The 23,556-nt window shown below is 45.7% G+C and overlaps 1 protein-coding gene across 17 annotated transcripts in view; it reads left to right on the top strand.

Annotated features, from left to right (window-relative positions):
- The window catches only part of LOC121584885 (ankyrin-1), a 167,830-nt gene that overhangs the window by 94,571 nt on the left and 49,703 nt on the right, over positions 1–23,556 (top strand). For 7 of the 17 annotated variants that reach the window (XM_045225677.1, XM_045225674.1, XM_045225676.1 and 4 more), the window contains exons 1-18: positions 10,256–10,702; positions 11,224–11,325; positions 14,282–14,380; positions 15,278–15,466; positions 17,520–17,618; positions 18,317–18,502; positions 18,637–18,735; positions 18,845–18,943; positions 19,080–19,178; positions 19,284–19,481; positions 19,623–19,721; positions 19,838–19,936; positions 20,066–20,164; positions 20,348–20,545; positions 20,665–20,763; positions 20,895–20,993; positions 21,068–21,265; positions 21,377–21,475. In XM_045225677.1, coding sequence (XP_045081612.1) covers positions 10,337–10,702; positions 11,224–11,325; positions 14,282–14,380; positions 15,278–15,466; positions 17,520–17,618; positions 18,317–18,502; positions 18,637–18,735; positions 18,845–18,943; positions 19,080–19,178; positions 19,284–19,481; positions 19,623–19,721; positions 19,838–19,936; positions 20,066–20,164; positions 20,348–20,545; positions 20,665–20,763; positions 20,895–20,993; positions 21,068–21,265; positions 21,377–21,475 — 2,526 coding nt within the window. In that variant the 5' untranslated portion in view covers positions 10,256–10,336. The other 10 variants (XM_045225682.1, XM_045225678.1, XM_041901083.2 and 7 more) reach the window with 7 other exon arrangements.

Raw genomic sequence — 23,556 nt, 5'->3', positions numbered from 1 at the left:
CAAAAGAAGAAAAGATGCTTCACTGTGCAAATAATTATGGAGGGCACCAGCTCTCTGTCTGATGCCCCTCTCACAAAGCAGACGAAGGAAGGAAGGCAGAAAGAAAGAAAGAAAGAAAGAAAGAAAGAAAGAAAGAAAGAAAGAAAGAAAGAAAGAAAGAAAGAAAGAAAGAAAGAAAGAAAGAAAGAAAGAAAGAAAGAAAGAAAGAAAGAAAGAAAGAAAGAAAGAAAGAAAGAAAGAAAGAAAGAAAGAAAGAAAGAAAGAAAGAGAAAAGCTAGCTAACAGTCCGGTGTTATCCCAGAGTTAGTCCTGTGTGTGAGGTGTGTGTGTGTGTGTGTGTGCGTGCGTGCGTGTGCAGGGATTTTTTTGCCATTGAAATCCTTGGGCGGGCCGCAGTGTAAATTTAATAATAAACGCTTTCAGTGTAAACTTAAATGACTAAAACCAGATATAAAGTATGTTGAAAAGATAATGGACCTATATATTTTTTTATAATATAATCTTTGAGAACTAACAATCTCCAAAATAAAAGCTAGACAGTCAGGGAGAATTTAAAATTACACAAACAATGAATTTAGCAGTATAGATTGAATTATGTTTGAGCAAAAGAACCCAGCATTAGCCATGGCAAAATGCATAGAATTGCAGGAAATTTGCTTTAAAACTGAAAATAATTATCTCAGCTCCATGGAGAAATGTGTAGAAATGCATGAAACTGCTTAAAAATACAAACATTTCTCTAAAATGGGGGCCTCAAAAAATGAATCTAAAATTCAGCCGTGCAGACGGGCCGACTACGCCCTCTTCCATGCCCCCTGCCACAGGGGTGACAGGGGCATGGACAGAATGACAGTTTGTCCATGTTGATGTTGAATCCTCCCCCACCTTTTGAAGTCTCCCTAGTGTTTCAAGAAGCATCAGGAAATAGGCAATAAAACCCCACAAAGCGCCTGCCACACGCTGATGGCAGTGGCCCTAAAGAACAGGGAGAGAGGGGCTTTGTCCTGCCAACGAGGGGGGCAGGATGGGAGGTCTAGAGGGCACGTCTGCCCTTAACCTAAATCAGCCACATCACAATACAGGAGAGCACAGTATATCACAGCATATAACCCTGGCCCTGACCCATACACATTCAGAGAGTCATGGCTCGTGGCTCGTTCCTCTATGTGTCTCTCTTTGCCCCAGTCTAGGCCTAGTCTAGAGTCTTTGGTTAAATTTTGGCAATGGGTGATGGCTATGGGTGGACCAGGCAGACTGGTGCTGTTTTAGAATTCTCCGTAATAGAGAACGTCATTGGCTCTTGACAGATACCAGCCTGGTTCCATCATTACCCACATCTGGACTCTGATCTGAAGAGCTCTTATCAGTCTGTTATTCCTGCAATGTTATCACTCTTCTTTAGCTTCCCCCTACATACTGTACTCAGAGCCAGGGGATATTAGATGTGGCAGAGGACCACAGGTTAATTTGTCGTCTCTTCACGGACATTAGTATCTCCAGTCCCCTGCCCTGCAGTGGTAGGCACTAGCAACTCTCACCCACATAACACACCAGGACCCAGGGTTGAGCCAGTCACGTGATGTTTTTACCCAGGTCACGGTCCAGTGCCACTGAGTGATGTGTAACCCCCCATCAGGAGGGACAACCACTCCCCTACCACTCCCCTACATCCCCCCTCATCCCCCTCTCCTACAAGCATTTATCTCTCTGCATGGTTTTGGCAGCGATGTGCTTTTCCCAGCGTTTAGCCAGGAGAGGCAGAGAGGCGGGGAGAGGGGGAGAAAAGGAGGCCTTTTCAGGGGAATGACAGACGCTTTATTAAAAGAGGCAGGGCCCTTTGAGAGCCTGGCCCCCCTGGCTCTCCCCCCGCCCGTGCGTCTGGCCCATTGTCACAGGGCAGTGGCAGCGTAAATGCCCCCCCACCTGCTGGGCGCTAAGTCACTCTACAGACTGGAACAGACCTGCTCACACAGCACAGGCATTCTCCACCCGAAACACAACGCCTTTCGGGAAATGCCTGGCCCAAGATTTGTTTTTATTGTCTGGCTGTCACAAAAAATACAGGAGGGACAGAGAGATGTGGGGAGACGTATGGAAGGAGGGACAGCAGAAAAGAAGGGATCAACCTGGGGGTGAAAGAGAGAGAACTGGGGGGCATCAAAACAAGTGAAAAGTAAAGAGAGAGAATGAGCTGGTGGAGAGAGAGGGAGACAGTAAAGGGAAAGTGTCATTGAGGAGAGATGATGAAGGAAGAAAGACAGGGAGAGGTGACACAGCGTGAGACTGAGGAGAACATATTTGTTTATGAGTGTGTGTAAAATGTGTGTCTTTAGATACAGGCAGCATTCCTCTAGCGATAAACCCCCTGGCCCCCCTCACCCCCAGCCTCCCCTCCTCTCCCCTCCCCCTGGACGGGCCCTGTGCACTCAAGTGTGTGTGTCACACTCTCGGGGGGCAAGGGAACGAAAGTAGAGTGTGTGAGTGTGTGTGTAAGAAAGACCGAGAGAGAGAGAGAGAGAGAAAGAGAGACAAGCGGAGAGAGGGAGTGGAGGGCCAACAGTCATGCCGGCCAAGATCGTCACCTGTGGCGTGAGTAGAAACTGGACTGTGTTCCATAACCAATATCTGTCCCCTTCATTCCTTTATCACTCTTATCTCTTCACTCTCTCTTTCACTCTATCCTGTCACTGTTCATGCTACTGACTCTCTACCAGTCTGTCTGTTGGTTTATCTGTCTGCTCAGATTTTTTACTACAGTTTAACCATGTTGTGATCTCTAACTAACCCACCTTTCAATGCAACCTGTCAGTCCACCTGTATCATCTTACTGCAAACTTTGATTAGACTATCGTTCTATTTTAATCCATTCCCTCTATTTTTCTATTTTCAATCAATTAACTGATGCTACTCTAACACTACATTCTAACACATTCATCTTCCGTTACAGTACTTATGAGTTCATCTTTACTTTCTCATCATGCAGATTAGATTCACAGCTTGTTCAGTGCCATTCACCATGCTGCTCTCTGTTTCTGTCGCTCCACATTAACTATTTGGAGACCTATCCCTCGCTTCCCTCTCTCTATTTGGTCTTCCCTTCGTTAATGAATCTGTCCATGTCTCTGTCTGTCACAGAGAGAAAGGGAGTGAGAAAAGGAGTGAAGGATAGAGGAAATGGAGATGATGAGTAAAGAGAGGGCTGTTTGAGAGACACACCGTGAAAACACAGTTCTCTGTTCCATATTGAAGTCTCCTGATGACGTCTGCCTCATATTAAACAGATTCCTCTTTCAGTTCAGTTATCAATTGAATAGAACAACAGTGACAGAACGTTGAGTGAATTATTTAACTTGAACTCTCTCAAAACTGAACTTCTGTCTGTTCATGTTCTGTCCATTACATTCATTGGACTTGGTTTCTCATAGCAACTACAGATCTCTGTAGGGGAGAGAGTCTAGCTGGTTGTTTGGGAGTATATTAGGGAGTAGCGGTGCATGTGTGTCTGTGAGATTAGGAGTGCGTGCGTGAGAAGTGTGTGTTTGTGAGGGGTGTGTGTCCTGTTCTGTAATACTCTTTGTGTTGTGACTTATTTTAGTCTATCTGTAATGTGATGTCCTGTTGTGGGCTGTCTGTTGTGTGTGGGTGGTAAGTAAATTGATGATCAGTACACTGATCTCATTAGCTACATTATTTGATTAAAAGACACATAGCAGAGATTCAAAGACACACAGCAGAGATCTAAGGTATTCTGTCAGTATACTGTATAGCCAGTGAGATTGTTGTGTAGAAAGAGATTTCAGCTACAGCAGATATCATCTGGTTAAGGATGCTGTGAAGGGCCAGATGATGCAACTTTAAGAAATGTGAATGTGCCAAAGTATGTGCATAGTTGTGAGAATGGGCTAAACATGTTGTACTGTTGTTGCAATTACTGTTTGATAAAGTTGCCATTCTCACTCACTTCCTTGCTCTCTGTCTTGTTCTGTCTGTCTCTCTTTTTCTCTCTCTCGCTCTCTCTCTCACACACACACACACACACACACACACACACACATACACACACACACATACACACACACACACACCTCTTTCAACAGAGCTAAATGCTGCAGCAGTATTTCATCATCAGTATAGAGATGCATTCAGTGATAGTCAGATCAAAGCTGTAGATCCACTGACTGTGCTTCTGTTTGATTGCACAGATGACAGCTCAGACTCCCACTGAATTCTCTACACACCGCACTCAATCACTCTCTTGGTTATGATCTCACTCTATAGTGTAACCCCACAGTGACTACTTAGCTAGCCGCTAACGTAATTACAGAACAAGTGTATTGCAACCATGGGACTTATTAGCAGTCTCTAGTTGATTCCATATAATTGCATCCTTGTTATAAATAGTAATGATAGTGTAACTAAACAGTAGTACACATGAGCTTATTTTCACTCTATCTTCCAGTCTCTGTCACTCTATATACAGTCCCCTCTCTACTTCTGTGGTTCCCCCTCCCTCTCATCTTTCCACAAAATATTTCAATAACCACGACAATCTCATCCACTACTGAAGGGGGGGAGTCAAAGAGAAAGACAGGCAGAGAGGAACACAGAAAGATATAGGAAGTGTGAGAAAGTAAGCAGTTATTATACGCATGTGATCAGAGGGTATAGCTGAAGCAGACAGTCAGACAGACAGACTGTGTTGAGTGAGTGGTTGTAATTGCTCAGCCAGGCTGGTTCCTGTAAGTGTGTCCAGAGCATAGAGTCCCTGGGGGTCTCTGTCTGACTGGCTCATCACCACAACACCACCACCTTGACCGGAAACAGCATGTTCACTCTGCAGCTAGCTAGCTCAAATAGACAGAGAAATGGAGGGAGAGGGGAGGGAGAAAGGTGAGAGAGGGAAAGAAAATCAATGTCCAGAACAAATACAAGTCAGCAAAAGAGGGAAATGGAATAGCTTCTTCAATATCAATGGCCCAGCCCCAGTCACTATCCCTGGCGGAGCAATAGCCTGAAACCAGGCAGCTCTATACTGCCTCCATGCACTGTTCCTCCTTCCTATCCCAGCTGCAGCCTCACATTGTCCTGTCATCCAGGGCTTAAAGTAGAACCGTCACTTTTAAAGCATGTCATCAAACACACACAGAGACGTTTGTACCGTGGTTTCACACCTACTTAGATACTGAGAGACAGTAATCCCTTACTGTTGACACTACGCCTGGGACTCATAATGCACACACCCACACACATATACACTCACACACACTCACAGACTCTCACAGACTCTCACACTGCAGTACACCAGCTCGGCGGTGATGTCATCCTGTCTGCCGCAGCACCAGCACACGGAGCGAGAGAGCCAGGGAGGGAGAGAAGAAGAGAAGGAGAGAGAGCAATGAAAAGAGGGGGAAAATATTGGAGGAATGGAGGAGAGGATTGTATGAGACAGGGGTGAACAAAGGAAGAAGAAGGAAAGCTGGGTAGAATTAGTGAAGAACGTGAGGATTAGAGAGAGAGAGACAGTGGTAAAGTGTTTGCACAGAGCCTGAGGACAATGAGATACCCATAGCATTATAGTGTACTGTGATTCTAATGATGACACACTGCAGGTTATTGTCTCTCCTTCCATACAGTAAAAGTTCAGTAATAGAACAGTAGAGGGTGATTTATGATGTAGCTCCACTAACCCCAGCCAGCCCCACATCACTGTCCTCTCTAGGGCTTATAGGAGCTAGGCCAATGATGTAAATAAACTCTGGATTGCTGATGCTATATATTGGCTATTGAGAGGATTTGAAGCCAACGGTCGGCCATATTGGCACTCCCCAGCAGGAGCAGTCCTCCATAGGAATGAATGGAATTCTACAGAATTTCAAATAAATGTTTTAAGGACAAAAATATATTTATTTAAGTATTTGTTTGTTGTAGTTGGGACAGTAACATTAGTAATCTCTAAAAATGATACTTTAAGGATTTTATTTTTATTTATTTGTAGGTACATTTTTTGGTTTAGCTCACATAATATAATTTTAAAGTATGCATTAAGGTGTCTGTAATATAATGAATGTGGCAAAAACTAATGTAGACATTAATAAATATAGCTTCCAAACACAGGAGATTGGTGGCACCTTAATTTGGGAAGACAGGCTTGTGGTAATGGCTGGAGCGGATAGGTGGAATGGTATCAAATACATTCCAACTATTCTGCAACCTCCTGTGCTTCTAAAATATGTTTTACAATGATGGGGGAGTGCCAAGATGGAGGCGCAGTGGCTTTAACACAGCACCCTATCAGTCATCTAGTGTATATATAAATCATTGAGCTAGACCCACATCGATCTCCATCAGAATGGCTTAGTTAAGATTAGCATGAGGATTTACAAGGCAATAGAGGATTGCGTGCGTCTGCGTTTGTTCGTCCGTGTCTGTGTGTGTGGATTTGTGTCAGACAGGCTAGTGAGCGAGTGAAAGTTTGTTTACACTGAGAGTGGTGTTACTCTGTGGAAGCCTGGCAGGCAGGGTTTGGGTGTGGCCTACAGAGTATCCCCTTCCACCCTTATCTGACTGCACCAGACACTTACCTCTCCCTAACACACACCACAGTCCATACTATCACACTCATGTACTGTATTGAGGACAGACACACACCAACATAAACACACTGTACTGAACACTACAAATGTGCATAACTTGTGTAATTTACATTCAACCAAGTTATTTACCTTGACATGGAGGGCTACTGTTACTGTAGTGATATGTCATGTCAGACTTCTGCACTTTCCCTGTGCTGAAATGACCCTCTGACATCTGAACTTTGCCTGACCTAGGCAAAGTTGGCAGATGTCCACCTTGTAGGAGTGCATTCCAGAAGGTAGTGTGTGTGTGTGTGTGTGTGTGTGTGTGTGTGTGTGTGTGTGTGTGTGTGTGTGAGTGTGTGTGTGTAGGTGTGTAGGTGTGTGTAGGTGTGTGTGTGTGTGTTATGTTGTTAGCTGTGTTTGCTCAAACTGTGGTGAAAAGAAAAGTCACCATGGCAGTGCACACACAAACACTCACCATCAAACAAATTACACTCTGACCAGCTATGCATAGTGTTTGTTGGAATGACTAGCACCCTGTGCATCGTGTGTGGGCAGCATCTATTTGAGGCTAAGTAGGTTTCTACATGTCTGTGCACACGCACTCACAAACACACACACACACACACACACACACACTATATGAGTATCTATTTATGTGAGGAGGGTACCCAGCTACGGTAATCTTAACCCTGGTAACAGGTGGGTTTGTGTGTTTGTGGGTACGACAGGGAGAGTGATTGGGGTGTATTAGGGGGGTCAGTTTGTTGTCCTGAAGAAGGCTGGAGGGAGGGGATTTGGGGGCTATCGCCTTTCTCACAGTGGGAGAGACAGAGTAGGCTATGAGAGGAAAGAGGCCATGGCTGACCAGGACAACTCTGTCACTGTGAGTAACTGACTGGGGAACTGAAAGGGAGGCACACAACACTGGCTGCTTATACAACATTATAGTGTTGCTGTTTATCTTCCATAGATAACTAGCTTGCTAAAAGACGATTTATGTGGTCCGGAGGCTCCGTACGGAGGGTGTGACGCAATTGCGGAGCATCCGGAGGCTTGCAGATGCCAAATCAAGCTCCATACCACATCTCTGTGTGCCTCCCAAATTTTGTAACAATGCGGAGTGCTCTGTATAGCTCCGTATAGCTCCGTATAGCTCCGTATAGCTCCGTATAGCTCCGCATTTACATGATTGGTTGACGGTAGGTGGGGAAGGTACGTCCTGTATAAACACAAACTTCACTTCCCTTGACAAATTCCTTCACAACAGCTCTGTTCTGCTTTGCGAAGCGCAAGAAGTATGAATGCCCTAACTTCTGCAAAGGCCGCATCACCGTAAATGCTGTATGGCCAATACAGACACTGGATTAACCATACATCGGCTTTAAATGCTAACAAGTGCTAAGTGCTGTTTGGTGTTCACTCCAAGATGACTGTCTCAGCCTTAACTTTCCACATGGGACAGAAGTTGATCAAAACTGTCTTTAGTGTGTATAAAAGAACAGTGTATACGTAAGTCTTTATACGTTTTGAATATGTATATGTGCATGTCTGTGTAAGTGTGCGTAGTTCAAGGTCTTGTACACGAGAAAGTAAAGGTCTCATATAGAGTTTCCAGAGTGACAGTGTGAGGGTGTTGACAGACAGATGGAGATGGTTAAGGAGTGAGGAGGACAGAGAAGGAAAAGTGATGGAACGGAAGGAGGGAATACTTTTTAGGAACAGGTAGGCCTATAAGTGAGAGTCACTTAGTTCTCTTAGACTAACTTCACTTCCCAGAAAGCACTGTGGCTTTTCCTTTAACTGGGAGGGAGCGATGTTAAACAAGATTACATGAACTCTTAAGTAGAAAGTTGGAAACAATGTGACTTTTTCCCTTGATGAATCTCTAGTCTAGCGGCTGAGAGAGAAGTGGTTGTCTGTGCTCAGGCTGTGTGTAGTTAGTTATCAGACTCAAAGGCCTACTGGTCTGTCACAGGGAAATGCTCTGAAAGATTTTCTGCTGAATACAGCTCTCTTTCTATTTCCTCTTCTATTTCTCAGTCATCCTCTCTCTTTCCCTCCCTCTCACACTTTTTAGGCAGTCTTTTCTTTGCACAGAGCTGCACCACTTGCACTAGTGCTCCGTTGAGGGGTGATGGTTTGTATCATTAGTTGCCATGCCCACGGCTTGGGCATGTGGGTCCTCATTCTCTGTTACCACTGTCTCAAAGGAGGGTCAGTTCAAGTCACTACTGAATGGGGGCCAATGTCACTGTGGCAGTGTGTGTTGTGCAAATTGTGTTGAACAAATTTTTTGAGTCACTGTGTGTGTGGTCACACTTGCTTGGGTGAGTACATCTTTTCATTTCTAAGCCTAACCTATGTGTACACGTGTGCAGTGTGCTTGTTATTGTGTATGTTTGTAATTCTGTAGGTGGCTGGGACTTGGGATATCACAAAAAGTGTATTGACGGTTGCTCAGGATCTTGTTCACGTTGATGAATCCCTGGCCATGCTTTGGTCAGAAACCAGAGAGAAAAATAAGGATGAGTGAAGGAGAATGAGAGATGGACAGCTAGACTGACGGAGTGATACCACATGTAACGACCTGGACATTGAGAAAATGAGTCCTGAGGAGTGTGGGAATAAATGATATTGATAGATTCTGTAGATAGATAGAATGAGAGAGACTAATGGTGGGGGAAGGAGGGTTTGCCGCAGTAGACTCTCTCTCCCTCATCCCACTCTTTTCCCCCCTTATCTCTCTCTCTCTCCCCATCTCCCTCTCTCCCTCCCTCTCTCCCTATCTCTCTCCCTCCCTCCCTCCCTCCCTCTCTCTATCTCTCTTCACCTCTCCACATGTCCCTCTCTCTCTCCCCCCTTTCTCTCTCCCCATCTCCCTCTCTCTCTCCCCCCTTTCTCTCTGCCGCTCTCTCTCTTCCCCTTTCCCCATGTCTCTCTCTCTCTCCCCCTTTCCCCATGTCTCTCTCTCTCTTCCCCATTCCCCATCTCTCTCTCTCTCTCTCTTCCCCTTTCCCCATGTATCTCTCTCTCTCTTCCCCTTTCCCCATGTCTCTCTCTCTCTTCCCCTTTCCCCATGTCTCTCTCTCTCTTCCCCTTTCCCCATGTCTCTCCTCTCTCTCTCTCTCTCTCTCTCTCTCTCTCTCTCTCTCTCTCTCTCTCTCTCTCTCTCTCTCTCTCTCTCTCTCTCTCTCTCTCTCTCTCTCTCTCTCTCCCCCTTTCCCCATGTCTCTCTCTCTCTTCCCCTTTCCCCATGTCTCTCTCTTTCTCTCTTCCCCTTTCCCCATGTCTCTCTCTCTCTCTTCCCCTTTCCCCATGTCTCCCTCTCTCTCTCTTCCCCTTTCCCCATGTCTCTCTCTCTCCCTCTTTCTCTCTCTCTCTCTCTCTCTCTCTCTCTCTCTCTCTCTCTCTCTCTCTCTCTCTCTCCCCTTTCCCCATGTCTATCTCCCTCTCTCTTCCCCTTTCCCCATGTCTCTCTCCCTCTCTCTTCCCCTTTCCCCATGTCTCTCTCTCTCTTCCCCTTTCCCCGTGTCTCTCTCTCTCTTCCCCTTTCCCCATGTCTCTCTCTCTCTCTTCCCCTTTCCCCATGTCTCTCTCCCTCTCTCTTCCCTTTTCCCCATGTCTCTCTCTCTCTTCCCCTTTCCCCATGTCTCTCTCTCTCTTCCCCTTTCCCCATGTCCCTCTCTCTCTCTCTTCCCATCTCCCCATGTCCCTCTCTCTCTCTCTTCCCATCTCCCCAAGTCCCTCTCTCATGCCGCATGAATGATCCTGTTTCAGCACCCCTGCCTGAGAGAGGCATGAAGCCCCCAGACACAAACAAAACAGAGACAAAAACAGGGCCACACCATCTGCTAGACCATGAGCCAGGGCATTCATTAAACACACACCACACCACCCCAGAACACCAGCCAGACTGCCAGCCAGACCACTGGGCAGAGCAGACACACACCACACCACCCCAGAACACCAGCCGGACTGCCAGCCAGACCACTGGGCAGAGCAGACACACACCACACCACCCCAGAACACCAGCCGGACTGCCAGCCAGACCACTGGGCAGAGTAGACACACACCAGAAGCCACCAGAGTATCCCTTGGTCTTATCACCTACTGTATGTGCAGAGGTAAAGCATGTCTCAGACGTGAGAGGCTCAGAATGAGGCTAAGGTTTGCATCCCAAATGGCACCCTGTTCCCTACTTTTGGACAGAGCCCTATGTAGGGAATACTGTAGGGTGCCATTTGGGACGCAGCTGTTTCAGGGAGTCAGAGGGGACTGGGATGGAGCCAATCAACTGCACCCCCTCCTTTAGGGTCCCCACCCTGCCAGGCCTGCTTCTGATTGGCCAGTGGGAGGGGGCTGGGCCAACTGTCCTATCCTGTTCAATAACAGTGAGGAGGGAGATGAGGGAAACACCAATGGACAGCATGTATAGTCTTGTATTGTCCGTGTGTCTTTTGACTTTGTATGGTTTTGATTTGAATGGATGTTTCTGACAATAATATAAATATCTCTCCATCTCCCTCTGTCTTCCCTTACACCCATCTCTCCATCTCCCTCTGTCTTCCCTTACACCTATATCTCCTTCTCCCACTCTGTGTGCCTCTCTTCACCCCCCTCTATCTCTCCCCTTTCTCTCCCTCAGGCTGATGCTGTCACAAGTTTTCTGCGGGCAGCTCGTTCTGGTAACATGGACAAGGCCCTCGACCACATAAAGAACGGCATAGACATCAACACAGCCAATCAGGTGAGAGAGCTGCAAGGCCCAGTAGCCAATCAAAATGCTTGTGGAGAGTGCATCAATACATGTCCCCAAACTCTGAGATTCATTTTGGATTTACCAGGATCAATCAAAGCCTTCCTCTTTGTAAAAGTCTCAATCAGCTAATGGAACTGATTTATTACACACTCTTTCATTTAATTTGTCCATTGGCTGTGGAACTAGTATTTCACAGTGTTGCGTCATCATACTGCAGCACTAGAATAATGCATGAATAAAAGTATGAAAACAAGTTAACTACTGTATAGGCACATTAGATCAAATAAATATGAGTCATCTTTCAGACCATGTCAAAACGACAGCGCACACACACACACACACACACACACAACATACACACACAGGAAGAGTCTTATCAGCAAAGTTCAGATGCAGTGTTATGAAGGGAGAACAGGAATGGATAGAGGGAAAGAGGAAACATGGAAGAGTGGGAAATGGCAAGAGAGAGAGGAAAGAATAGTTTAGAGTCATTGGCTAACACTAATGGCTTTTATCTTCCAATGCAGCGCAACACTAAATCTAGTCAGTGTAGGGCATCCCACAAACACATGTTACAGAAGCAATCTAAGAAACTCTTAAGTTGATAAAATGCTGAGTGTTACTGTGAGATGGATATAATGCACTGTGGTACCCCCCCCCCCCCCCCCAGCCCCCGCACTTTCCTCTGCTCATCCAACTATTTACTTTTTTCACAACTGCCACTAGTTTGACGCCAAGACATTGACAACAAATACATATTGACATGGTAAAATAAATAAAAGTGTCAAAACAATATATAAAGGATATTTCATGCTGAAACCCTCATATTGAACATCAATGGTATTCACTGCCGATGTGCCGTTGAGCAAGGCGCTTAACTCTAATTGCTCCTGTAAGTCACTCTGGATAAGAGTGTCTGGTAAATGTAATAATTCCCTACATAATGCACTACTTTTGACCAGGGCCTATAGCACTACATAGAGAATAGGGTACCATTTTGGACTCACCCATTGGCTCTCTCTTGGCTTGGAATGTGTTTGATGTGACATCAGCCAGCAGAATATCTGTCTTGGCTCTGGGTCTAACTCAGTGTACAGTGTGTTCTGTTCTGCTCCAATACCTGCTGTGTGGATTGTCCCTGACTGTGTGTACTGTATATCATTGTTTGTGTTGGATGAAGTTATTTTTGTGTGTAAGATTTAAATGTGTGCAAAATGTGTGTTTGTTTGTTTGATATGTCTGTGCGTGTGTGTGTGTGTGTGTGTGTGTGTGTGTGTGTGTGTGTGTGTGTTTTGAGGCCCAAGTAGCCAGTCTCTCAGCAGTAGGTGACAGGTAGGACAGAGGGGGGCTCAGGGGAAGGTGTTAAATAGGGCAGGGGTTACTCCTCTGGCCCCTCTCCTCCACACTGCCTGCTTTACCCTGACGGCTGCTCCCTTGGTGGCCAGAGACGACCACGCCGCGAGGGGAATGAGGTTGCCTACAGGCCATACAAACAGGGCAGCAGTGTGTGTGTGTGTGATTCTCCAGCTCATTAGACCAGCTTAGCCTTGGTTTGCTAAACACTCTACTTCTGTACTATAATGCTGCCAGCACTAATGCTACAATCAAGATTAGCATCAAGCACATTCCCAGGTTAAAAGCTCATAACGAACATAGGATTCAAAACATACATACAAGTTGGCGTAAAGAGACCTCAGGCTGCTGAAGAGAGACACCCTGTGGACAAACAGGAACCCTACAGCCATAATCTGTACATTCTATCTGCAATCTCAGTGTACCATTGACAGCCAGACTCATGCCATTCTCCTTCAAATCATGTATAATGCAATGTGTGTCATTTCATACCAAGTCTGTACTAGTGTTTTGGAATTGTCTCAAGTGTGTTGAGTGAGGTTGCGAAATTGGATGTGATATTGGTTATGTGTTGTGTGTGTGTCTCCCAGTGTGTTGTTGTTGTTGTATTTGTTGTGTGCAGAGTGAGGTGTCAGCCTGATGGAGGTTCGGTGGAGGCTTGGCTGTGGCAGTCGTGTCTCTCGTACCCAGTCTGAGTAGATACCTCCGTCATGGGCTAGCTCACCGGCCACCCAGATGCACTGCCTCTCTCCCTCCCCTCCCTATCGACCTCCCTCCCACTTCCTCCTCAACCCTCCTCTCCTCACACCCTTATAACCCCTCAAGTTATTTCTCTCTTAGTCCCTCTACTTCTTTTTTGCATCATCCCTGACTCCTTCTACCAGTTTTTATTTTTTCCCCTCCCTTGTCATTCTCTTTATCCCTCATGCTCCCTTTCCCATCTCTGCTTCTACGCCTCCCCCCTTCTCCTCCCTCCCTCCCTCCCTCCCTCCCGCTCCGGTCTGCAGTAGAGTGATGGTGTGCTGTGGTCTCTCCACTCAGAGGAATAATATCAGTGGTGTGGGAAAGGTCCAACCTCACATGTCCTGTGTCACTGAAGGAAGGCTGTGTGAGGTCAGACCTATCTCACACAGCTCGTATTCTTCCCAGCTCCGAGACCACCGGCCTGCCATCCCCCTCCCATCCTCTTCCTCCTCCTCCTCCTCCTCCTTACCATCATCATCTTCATCATCATAATTCGGTCACCGTTATCGCTAACTGAGCACTGTTAATTTCTAGTAGATACTGTGTGTGTAGAGGCTGTTTGTCCAAACCATACAGTACAGTTGGACTCAGTTACATACTTTTGCATTTTATACATCTAGGAAGTGCTGTATAATAGGGTCTGGGGATCTGATCCTTTGGTGTGTGTCAGTGTGCTGTGTGAGATTGCGTTCAGTGTGTGGGTTCTGACTTTGTTGGTGTGATTGTGGTGTGTGAGAGCGGAGTGTCTGATGGAGGCCCAAAGGTCTGTGTTTTTTAGTTCTATGTGTGCAGTGTGTGTTAGGGACCCTACAGTATGAGGTCTCCTCTTCTCTCTCTCCTCCCTCAGAATGGGCTCAACGGGTTGCATCTGGCCTCTAAAGAAGGCCACGTTAAAATGGTGCTGGAGCTACTACATGGAGGCATCGATGTGGAAACCCAGACTAAGGTACTCACACAACCTCCTGCACTATACCACATTACCACTCATGTACTCCACGAAGCCTATGCCACCACCAAAGTACAATATACTGCATACTCAAATGATTCTACTTACCGTAAAACTTCAATTAAACACTGAGTCTCAAATAGCTTCTTGTCCCTTAGCCGGGCAACGGCATACTTTTCATCAAATAAACACCTGTTTCAAATAAATGCCTGGTCTAAATGAATTGTTTACGAGGTTACCATGAATTACCATGAATTGTTTAGAAGATTTAATTTTTGATTTGTTATATTAAACAATTCAGTAATGACTTGAATAAATTATGGCAATCATCCGTTTATATCGCCAGTAAGAAACTGCTAACCAGTGACTGCTAACAGCTGAGAACTGCTAGCTAACTGGCAAGCACAAAAACAGTCAACAACTTCGGGAGTACAGACCCCCAGAAATCGGCCAATCGCCCACAGGCGAAAGTAAGAACTGGCGAAGATGCACAGTTAAAGAGGAGAATAATTATTCTGTCAAGGAAGTTATTTTTTCCAAAATAGAGGCATACTAAGACAACAGAAACGTGACACAGTGTGTAAATGGTAACACATTACTGCAGGAAATTAAGAAATTGATTAAATTGCTGGAAGTGAATGCTGCAATTAAAACAATTAACTACGCAAATGAGCAAAAGCTGTGTGCATTAAGGAAATAATAGATGCTCAAATAGAAGCATGTCTCTAACAAGCACCTGTTGTGTTCAGTGATTTAAGCAAATAAACGCCCGGGCTATTAATGGAAGTTTTACGGTGTTAAAGCTTACTACTTCTCACAAGTACTACACTACTTTAGATGCTTTCACACAGACACTACTCTATGTCTCATGTCTTCTCTTGCCTTGTGCCTCCACAGAAAGGCAACACAGCTCTGCACATTGCTGCCCTGGCTGGGCAGGAGCACGTTGTAGCAGAGCTGGTAAATTACGGGGCCAACATCAATGCCCAGTCCCAGGTGAGACCCCCACCAGTGTCGGAAGAGACCCCGACCCCACTGGCAGACCCCCCTGCAGAAGAGCCACCAGCCACAACGGATACACATACAGTTAGATACAGTTATAATACAGTTATTCTGCATTATACTGCATGGAACTCAGGGTTTGGGGTCTGAATTTCTGAATGTATTTCAATTCAACCCATGAATTGAAATTTGAATTTGAATTAAAGGAAGTATAATTTAATTCAAAGAAATTCAACTGAGACATGAAACATGAAAGTCTCATTCCTTTGCCACATCTGCCAGTTATTACAAAAAATAATATAGATACCATTTCAAACATAAGCTTGATTATAACTGACATATTTCATCAGCATTTTGATTTGTATTTTTGTCATGAAATGTTAGGTAGTTCCCTTCCATTCTGGAGTGTTTGATCTGATGGTAAATGTATATATGTAAGTAAATTATGAATTATTACAGACAACCTACAAAATGATCTTAGAATATTTCCAGACCACTGTAATTATTTAAAACTTAAACTTAAAAATGAAATGTTTCAATATGTTATAAATAATATAGTACTGTACCATACATGATGTCAAAATAAATATTTGTATAGTGAATTGTAGCTATTTGAAATTCATTGAATTTATTTATTTCAAATTCAATGCAATTTCTGCTTCCTGTGGGATGTGCCCAATTCAATCAAAATTCAAGTATTGCTGTGAGCAGCATTGAGAGCAGCATTAACAGGATCTGAGTAATAGGAATAGCACCTCTTGGTCACCCGTTGGGCACTCTGGCAATGAAAAGGGCAAAGGCCATACCTTTAAGCATGTTTACCAATTGCATGTTTTCCAAATTGCACGATTTTACCTCTAATACGTGATGAGGTATGTCTAATACATGCTACCATGCTACTGCAATAGACTGCTGTCCCTTCCAACTTCATGTTTACCAAATTCCATTCCCCTAAGTCCTACGGTTCAATAGTTATAGCCTTCAGTGCACAGTTGCGCCTCAGAAAAGGCCATCTTTGACCACAGTGAATTTTCCTTAGCAATTTAGCTAGGGACTAGTTCAGAGATTCTACATACCAAATATTCAGTGAATCTGAGTTGTGGTTCATGTGAAGAAGAAATTTAAACTAATTTTAGCATTAGCATTACGCTAGCACCTTTTGGTCAAAGTTAAATGACCTGTGGTTTTCATGTTATTTTAAGATATCAACACTAAACTTGGTACATATCTTCAGGGACATGTTGTCAATCATTTGTACGAGTTGGATTTGATAGTTTGGGCAAATGTTTTGAATGTGTTTTGAATGTGTGCATGGTTTTTAATTAACTGTAGTGCTACCTAGGGGCCAATGAGTGCATCATAGGTACGCATGATGGGTTCTACCATCCTGCCAAATTCTACAATGTTTTACCAATGTGTTGTTGAGATATTGACCAAAAGGAAAAATGCACAAAGAAGAACACTAACAAAAGCAATAGGATTCCTGCACCTTCGGCGCTAGGATCCCTAATTAAAGAGAGCAATTTGCAATACAATTCAGAATTGACCCCAACCCTGATTGAGTAAAAATAAAGAAAGAAAGTCGCACACTCTATATATGCTCATTAATTTGTTGGTAGCATTTATAGTGTGCAACTTTCTTTATTTTTACACAGTTTCAGTTAACTATTCCGTTAGTCAGCACCTCTACTAACATTTTTGGGTGTGCATAAGCTCCTGCATTTGGCCCAACCCCCGATTGAAACATGATGTTAGGCCATCATACACTCTTAGAAAAAAGGTGCTATCTATAACCTAAAAGTGTTCCCTATAGGAAAACCCTTTGCAGAATCCTTTTTGATTCCATGTAGAACCCTTCTACCTGGAACCAAAAAGGGTTCTCCTATAGGGACAGCCGAAGAACTCTTTTGGAACCCTTTTTTTCTAAGAGTGTATTAGCTCAATGCAACACTGTTAATATCTGTCTGCCTTCTTGTCTTTCTGTGTGCTTGTGCTTCCTCTGTGTTTATGTGTGTGTTTGTGCTTCCTTTGTGTGTGTATGTGTGTGTGTGTGTGTGTGTGTGTGCGTGTGTGTGTTGCTGCTGTGTTGTGCTCCTCCCTGTGTGTATGTGTCCATGTGTGTGTCTGTCTGTAACAGAAGGGCTTCACTCCGCTCTACATGGCCGCACAAGAGAATCATCTAGAAGTTGTGAAGTTCCTTTTGGAGAACGGGGCCAATCAAAGCATTCCTACTGAGGTAACAGCCAATCAGCAGAGTATAGGGTTGCAAAATTTAGGGCCTACCGAGTGGCGCAGGGGTCTAAGGCACTGCATCGCAGTGCTTGAGGTGTCACTACAGCCCCGGGTTCGATCCCAGGCTGTGTCACAGCCGGCCATGACCTGGAGACCTATGAGGCGACGCACAATTGGCCCAGCGTCGTCAGGGTTAGGGGACGGTTTGGCCGGCCAGGATTTCCTTGTTCCATCCCGCTCTAGCGACTCCTTGTGGTGGGCCGGGCGCCTGCAAGCTGACTTCGATCACCAGTTGTACAGTGTTTCTTCCAACACATTGGTGCGGCTGGCTTCCGGGTTAAGGGAGCAGTGTGGCAAGAAGCAGTGCAGCTTGTCAGGGTCGTGTTTTCGAGGACGCATGGCTCTCGACCTTCGCTCCTCCCGAGTCCGTAGGGGAGTTGCAGCAATGGGACAAGACTGTAACTACCAATTGGGGAGAAACAATTCCCAGGTTTTTCAGGAATCCAGGTTGGAAAATTCCCAGAATCAGGAAGGTATAAGCAGGAAATGATTCCATTTCGAACTTTACACCACACCTCCTGCACTATTCCCTGTATCGCTTATCAATCCTTTTGACTCTCACTGTCCTTCCCTTCCCCATCTGTCTCTCTGGGTCACTAAACCTTTCTTCACCCCTGTCTCCTCTCCTCTCTCCTCTGTCAGGATGGCTTTACCCCTCTCGCCGTGGCTCTTCAGCAGGGACATGAGAACATTGTGGCCCTGCTCATCAATTACGGCACCAAGGGCAAAGTTCGCCTCCCCGCGCTGCACATAGCGGCGCGGAACGATGACACGCGCACTGCTGCTGTACTTTTACAGAACGACCCCAACGCAGATGTCCTGAGCAAGGTAGGTACTCACTATGTGTTTGTCTTCACTTAGTTTAGTGTGTCCCACAGCGAGTGGAGGAGATGATACTTGTAAAATTAGAACACATCAAGGCCGTCAGCATAAGAGCTCTGGTCTCCTGTGTGTCCCTACAGACAGGCTTCACACCGCTCCATATCGCTGCACACTATGAGAACCTGAACGTAGCCCAACTGTTGCTTAACAGAGGAGCCAATGTCAACTTCACCCCTAAGGTATGTCTGTTCCCCTCTGCCCTAGCATCACTGACACATAGTATTGTTACCAGTCCCTCACTGGTCTGTTTCTGGTTTTACTGCTTATCCCCTCTGGAATTCTCTCTAGAATGGCATCACACCTTTGCACATCGCATCCAGGCGGGGGAATGTGATCATGGTACGACTCCTGCTGGACCGAGGTGCACAGATTGATGCCAAGACCAAGGTACTGTACTGCATCCCCTTTGTCTCTCTCTAGTCTCTAGTGTCGACCCCTTCTGGTCAAGCCCTGTCCTGTTACACAAATGATACTATATTGTCCTAGACCAGTGGTTTATTGTCCTCTCTCTCTCTCGCCCCAGGATGAGTTGACTCCACTGCACTGTGCAGCCAGGAACGGACACGTGAGGATCATTGAGATCCTGTTGGACCAAGGGGCTCCCATCCAGGCCAAGACCAAGGTACACCTAACGCTAATCCACCAAGGCCTGATCCCTGGCCTGTATGCATACGACACAATAAGTAATGGATCCCTCTCTCTCTTTCTCCCCCCCCCCCCCCTACAGAACGGCCTTTCTCCCATCCACATGTCAGCACAGGGGGACCACATGGACTGTGTGAGGCAACTTATGCAATACAATGCTGCAATTGATGACATCACGCTGGACCACCTGACCCCCCTGCATGTGGCGGCCCACTGTGGGCACCACCGCATGGCCAAAGTGCTGCTGGACAAGGGAGCCAAACCCAACTCCCGTGCACTGGTCAGTACTACAATCATGCATACCTACCTATATACAGTACTATGCATTCATTACACACATACACACACACACACCTTGTTCTGTCAGTGTGCAGCTGTGTTGAGGTGATGTGCCTTAGTGACCCTGCTGTTGTGTCCTCAGAATGGCTTCACTCCGCTTCACATCGCCTGTAAGAAGAACCACATGCGTGTGATGGACCTGTTGCTGAAACACTCTGCTTCCCTAGAGGCTGTGACAGAGGTGAGAGAGATCGTTGCGAGAGAAAGAGATGGAATGTATGCTAGGGAAAAATAAAAGAGGGATTCTGCCAAGGAGAGAGGGATGATTGTTTCATTGTCTGTTTTTTCTCTCCCCAGTCTGGCCTGACCCCTTTACACGTGGCCTCGTTCATGGGCCACCGCAAAATAGTCACCATCCTGGTACAGAAGGGAGCTTCCCCCAGTGCCTCCAATGTGGTGAGTCCCCTCCCCATCCAGCCACCTCATCACTGACTGAACCAGCTCCTCTAGCCCCTTTTCACAATGCATTTGTGTTATGTATTTACACTATTTACACATTGTGTTTGTCTGGTTGTGTGTGAGCAGAAAGTGGAGACTCCTCTCCACATGGCATGTAGAGCAGGACACTATGAGGTGGCAGAGTTCTTACTGACCAATGCAGCACCAGTAGACGCCAAGGCCAAGGTAATGACTTCACACACCTTTACACACACACACACACACACACACACACACACACACACACACACACACACACACACAATCGGAACAACATTCAATTCTCTTGCTAGTTCCCCACATGACTCCCAACACTGTGTTTATGTACCTCTCCTCCCTCTCTCCTGTCCTCCGCCACACCATGTCCAGGATGACCAGACACCGCTCCACTGTGCGTGTCGGATGGGCCACAAGGAGCTGGTCAAGCTGCTGCTGGAGCACAAGGCCAACCCTAACTCCACCACCACGTCCGGACACACACCCCTCCACATCGCTGCCCGCGAGGGACACGCTCAGACCACACGCATCTTACTGGACATGGAGGCCCAGCAGACTAAGATGACCAAGGTAAAGTATTTATTCCGACGCCTACACACTCTAATCTCTCTGGATGTTTCTCTATGTGGGACTGTGGCCTGTGTGCTCTCCCTGATGTCTCTCTATCTCTATCTGGGATGTCTCTGCAGAAAGGCTTCACTCCTCTCCATGTGGCTTCTAAATATGGCAAAGTGGACGTGGCAGAGCTGCTGCTGGAGAGAGGGGGCAACCCTAATGCTGCTGGCAAGGTAAGGGTTGTAGAAACAGGGAGGAGGGAAGACGAGGGGTATGTGGAGGGAAGGGTCAAGGTATTTTGAGATTGAAGGATGCTAGAGTAAAGTTATGGTGGATTATATGTGTGTGTCTCCTTTACCTTTAGAATGGCCTGACTTCTCTCCATGTGGCTGTCCATCATGACAACCTGGACGTGGTTAACCTGCTGGTCAGCAAGGGAGGCTCCCCACACAGTGCAGCTAGGGTGAGAGACCAGACAAACACACACACAAATATAATTGTACGATACACTAATACCCCTTTGGTTCTCTGTTTTAGAATGGCTACACCCCTCTCCACATAGCATCGAAGCAGAACCAGGTGGAGGTTGCTAGCAGCCTTCTGCAGTACGGAGCCTCGGCCAACGCTGAGTCCATCCAGGGGGTCACACCCCTCCACCTGGCTGCTCAGGAGGGCCGGCCTGACATGGTCACCCTGCTCATCTCCAAACAGGCCAACGTCAACCTGGGGAACAAGGTGAGGCCTCAGGGACTGATACAGGGAAGAAGTTAGGATTATTTGGGTGAGCCCTGTTAGTTCTGCTATAACAAGATGCCTTATCTTAGCCCCTGGCTCCTCTCCCCTCAGAGTGGACTGACTCCTCTCCACCTGGTGGCACAGGAAGGCCACGTGGGCATCGCTGACATCCTGGGGAAGCAGGGGGCATCAGTATATGCTGCCACACGGGTAAGACCACACACCTGTTGACCTCTAGGACAGTCTCACTGATCAATAGCTCCCAGCGACATATACTGTACATCAGGACTTATTATAGCATCTCAGTAGATAATATGATATAGGATATTGCAGTAGATAATAGGATACTATACATGAAAACTCCTTTGTGCCAGGTTGTTGAGAGTTGGTATAAAGTACACACCCCTGCCTCATCATGAGATACACACTGTTACAGTTTGTTATCTGAAGCTAATCTTAAATTCAATGAATGTTAATGCAAGGTCAGTATGGTATGGAGCCTAACAGTAACAGTGCTACATGATGAATGATGGGGGCTCCATGGAAAATAGAGTGTCGGAGACGTGACCTTTCCTCTCCTTGGTATAAATTGCCACTGACTGCTTCTCCTGGCTTAGGGTTATGTTACCAACATCAATAATAATAATAAACAACCCCTAACCACCCTCAGGGAAGGGGCCTCCATGGTTCACTAGACAACATTACCCTAAAACTCAGTGTATCAACCGCAGAGCATATAGGGTAAAGGGGACACACACTATAGATATTGTGTAGTGTGTACAGTACCAGTCAAAAGTTTGGACACACCTACTCATTCAAGGGTTATTCTTTATTTTTTACTATTTTCTACATTGTAGATTAATAGTGAAGACATCAAAACTATGAAATAACACATATGGAATCATGTAGTAACCAAAAAAGTGTTAAACAAATCAAAATATATTTTATAGTTGAGATTCTTCAAAGTAGCCACCCTTTGCCTTGATGACAGCTTTGCACACTTTTGGCATTCTCTCAACCAGCTTCATGAGGTAGTCACCTGGAATGAATTTCAATGAACAGGTGTGCCTTCTTAAAAGTTAATTTGTGGAATTTCTTTCCTTCTTAATGCGTTTGAGCCAATCAGTTGTGTTGTGACAAGGTAGGGGTGGTATACAGAAGATAGCCCTATTTGGTAAAAGACCAAGTCCATATTATGGCAAGAACAGCTCAAATAAGCAAAGAGAAACAACAGTCCATCATTACTTTAAGACATGAAGGTCAGTCAATCCGGAACATTTCAAGAACTTTGAAGTTTCTTCAAGTGCAGTCGCAAAAACCATCAAGCGCTATGATGAAACTGGCTCTCATGAGGACCGCCACAGGAAAGGAAGACCCAAAGTTACCTCTGCTGCAGAGGATAACTTCATTAGAGTTAACTGCACCTCAGATTGCAGCCCAAATAAATGCTTCACAGAGTTCAAGTAACAGACACATCTCAACATCAACTGTTCAGAGGAGAGGTCTTCATGGTCGAATTGCTGCAATGAAACCACTACTAAAGGACACCAATAAGAAGAAGAGACTTGTTTGGGCCAAGAAACACGAGCAATGGACATTAGACTGGTGGAAATCTGTCCCTTGGTCTGATGAGTCAAAATTTGAGATTTTTGGTTCCAACTGCCGTGTCTTTGTGAGACGCAGAGTAGGTGAACGGATGATCTCCACATGTGTTGTTCCCACCATGAAGCATGGAGGAGGAGGTGTGATGATTTGGGGGTGCTTTGCTGGTGACACTGTCAATTATCTATTTAGAATTCAAGCCACACTTAACCACCATGGCTACCACAGCATTCTGCAGCAATACGCCATCCCATCTGGTTTGCGTTTAGTGGGACTATCAGTTGTTTTTCAACAGGACAATGACCCAACACACCTCCAGGCTGTGTAAGGGCTATTTGAGTGATGGAGTGCTGCATCAGATGACCTGGCCTCCACAATCACCGGACCTCAACCCAATTGAGATGGTTTGGGATGAGTTGGACCGAAGAGTGAAGGAAAAGCAGCCAATAAGTGCTCAGCATATGTGGGAACTCCTGCAATTCCTCATGAAGCTGGTTGAGAGAATGCCAAGAGTGTGCAAAGCTGTCATCAAGGCAAAGGGTGGCTACTCATAGTTTTGATGTCTTCACTATTATTCTACTATGTAGAAAATAGTAAAAATAAAGAATAACCCTTGAATGAGTAGGTGTGTCCAAACTTTTGACTGGTGCTGTATGTGTTGAATTTGTAATCATGTGTTAGTTAGCTAT

Source organism: Coregonus clupeaformis, chromosome 16, assembly GCF_020615455.1.
Source record: "Coregonus clupeaformis isolate EN_2021a chromosome 16, ASM2061545v1, whole genome shotgun sequence".
NCBI lineage: Eukaryota > Metazoa > Chordata > Actinopteri > Salmoniformes > Salmonidae > Coregonus > Coregonus clupeaformis.
This window is presented reverse-complemented; position numbering and strand designations above follow the sequence as displayed.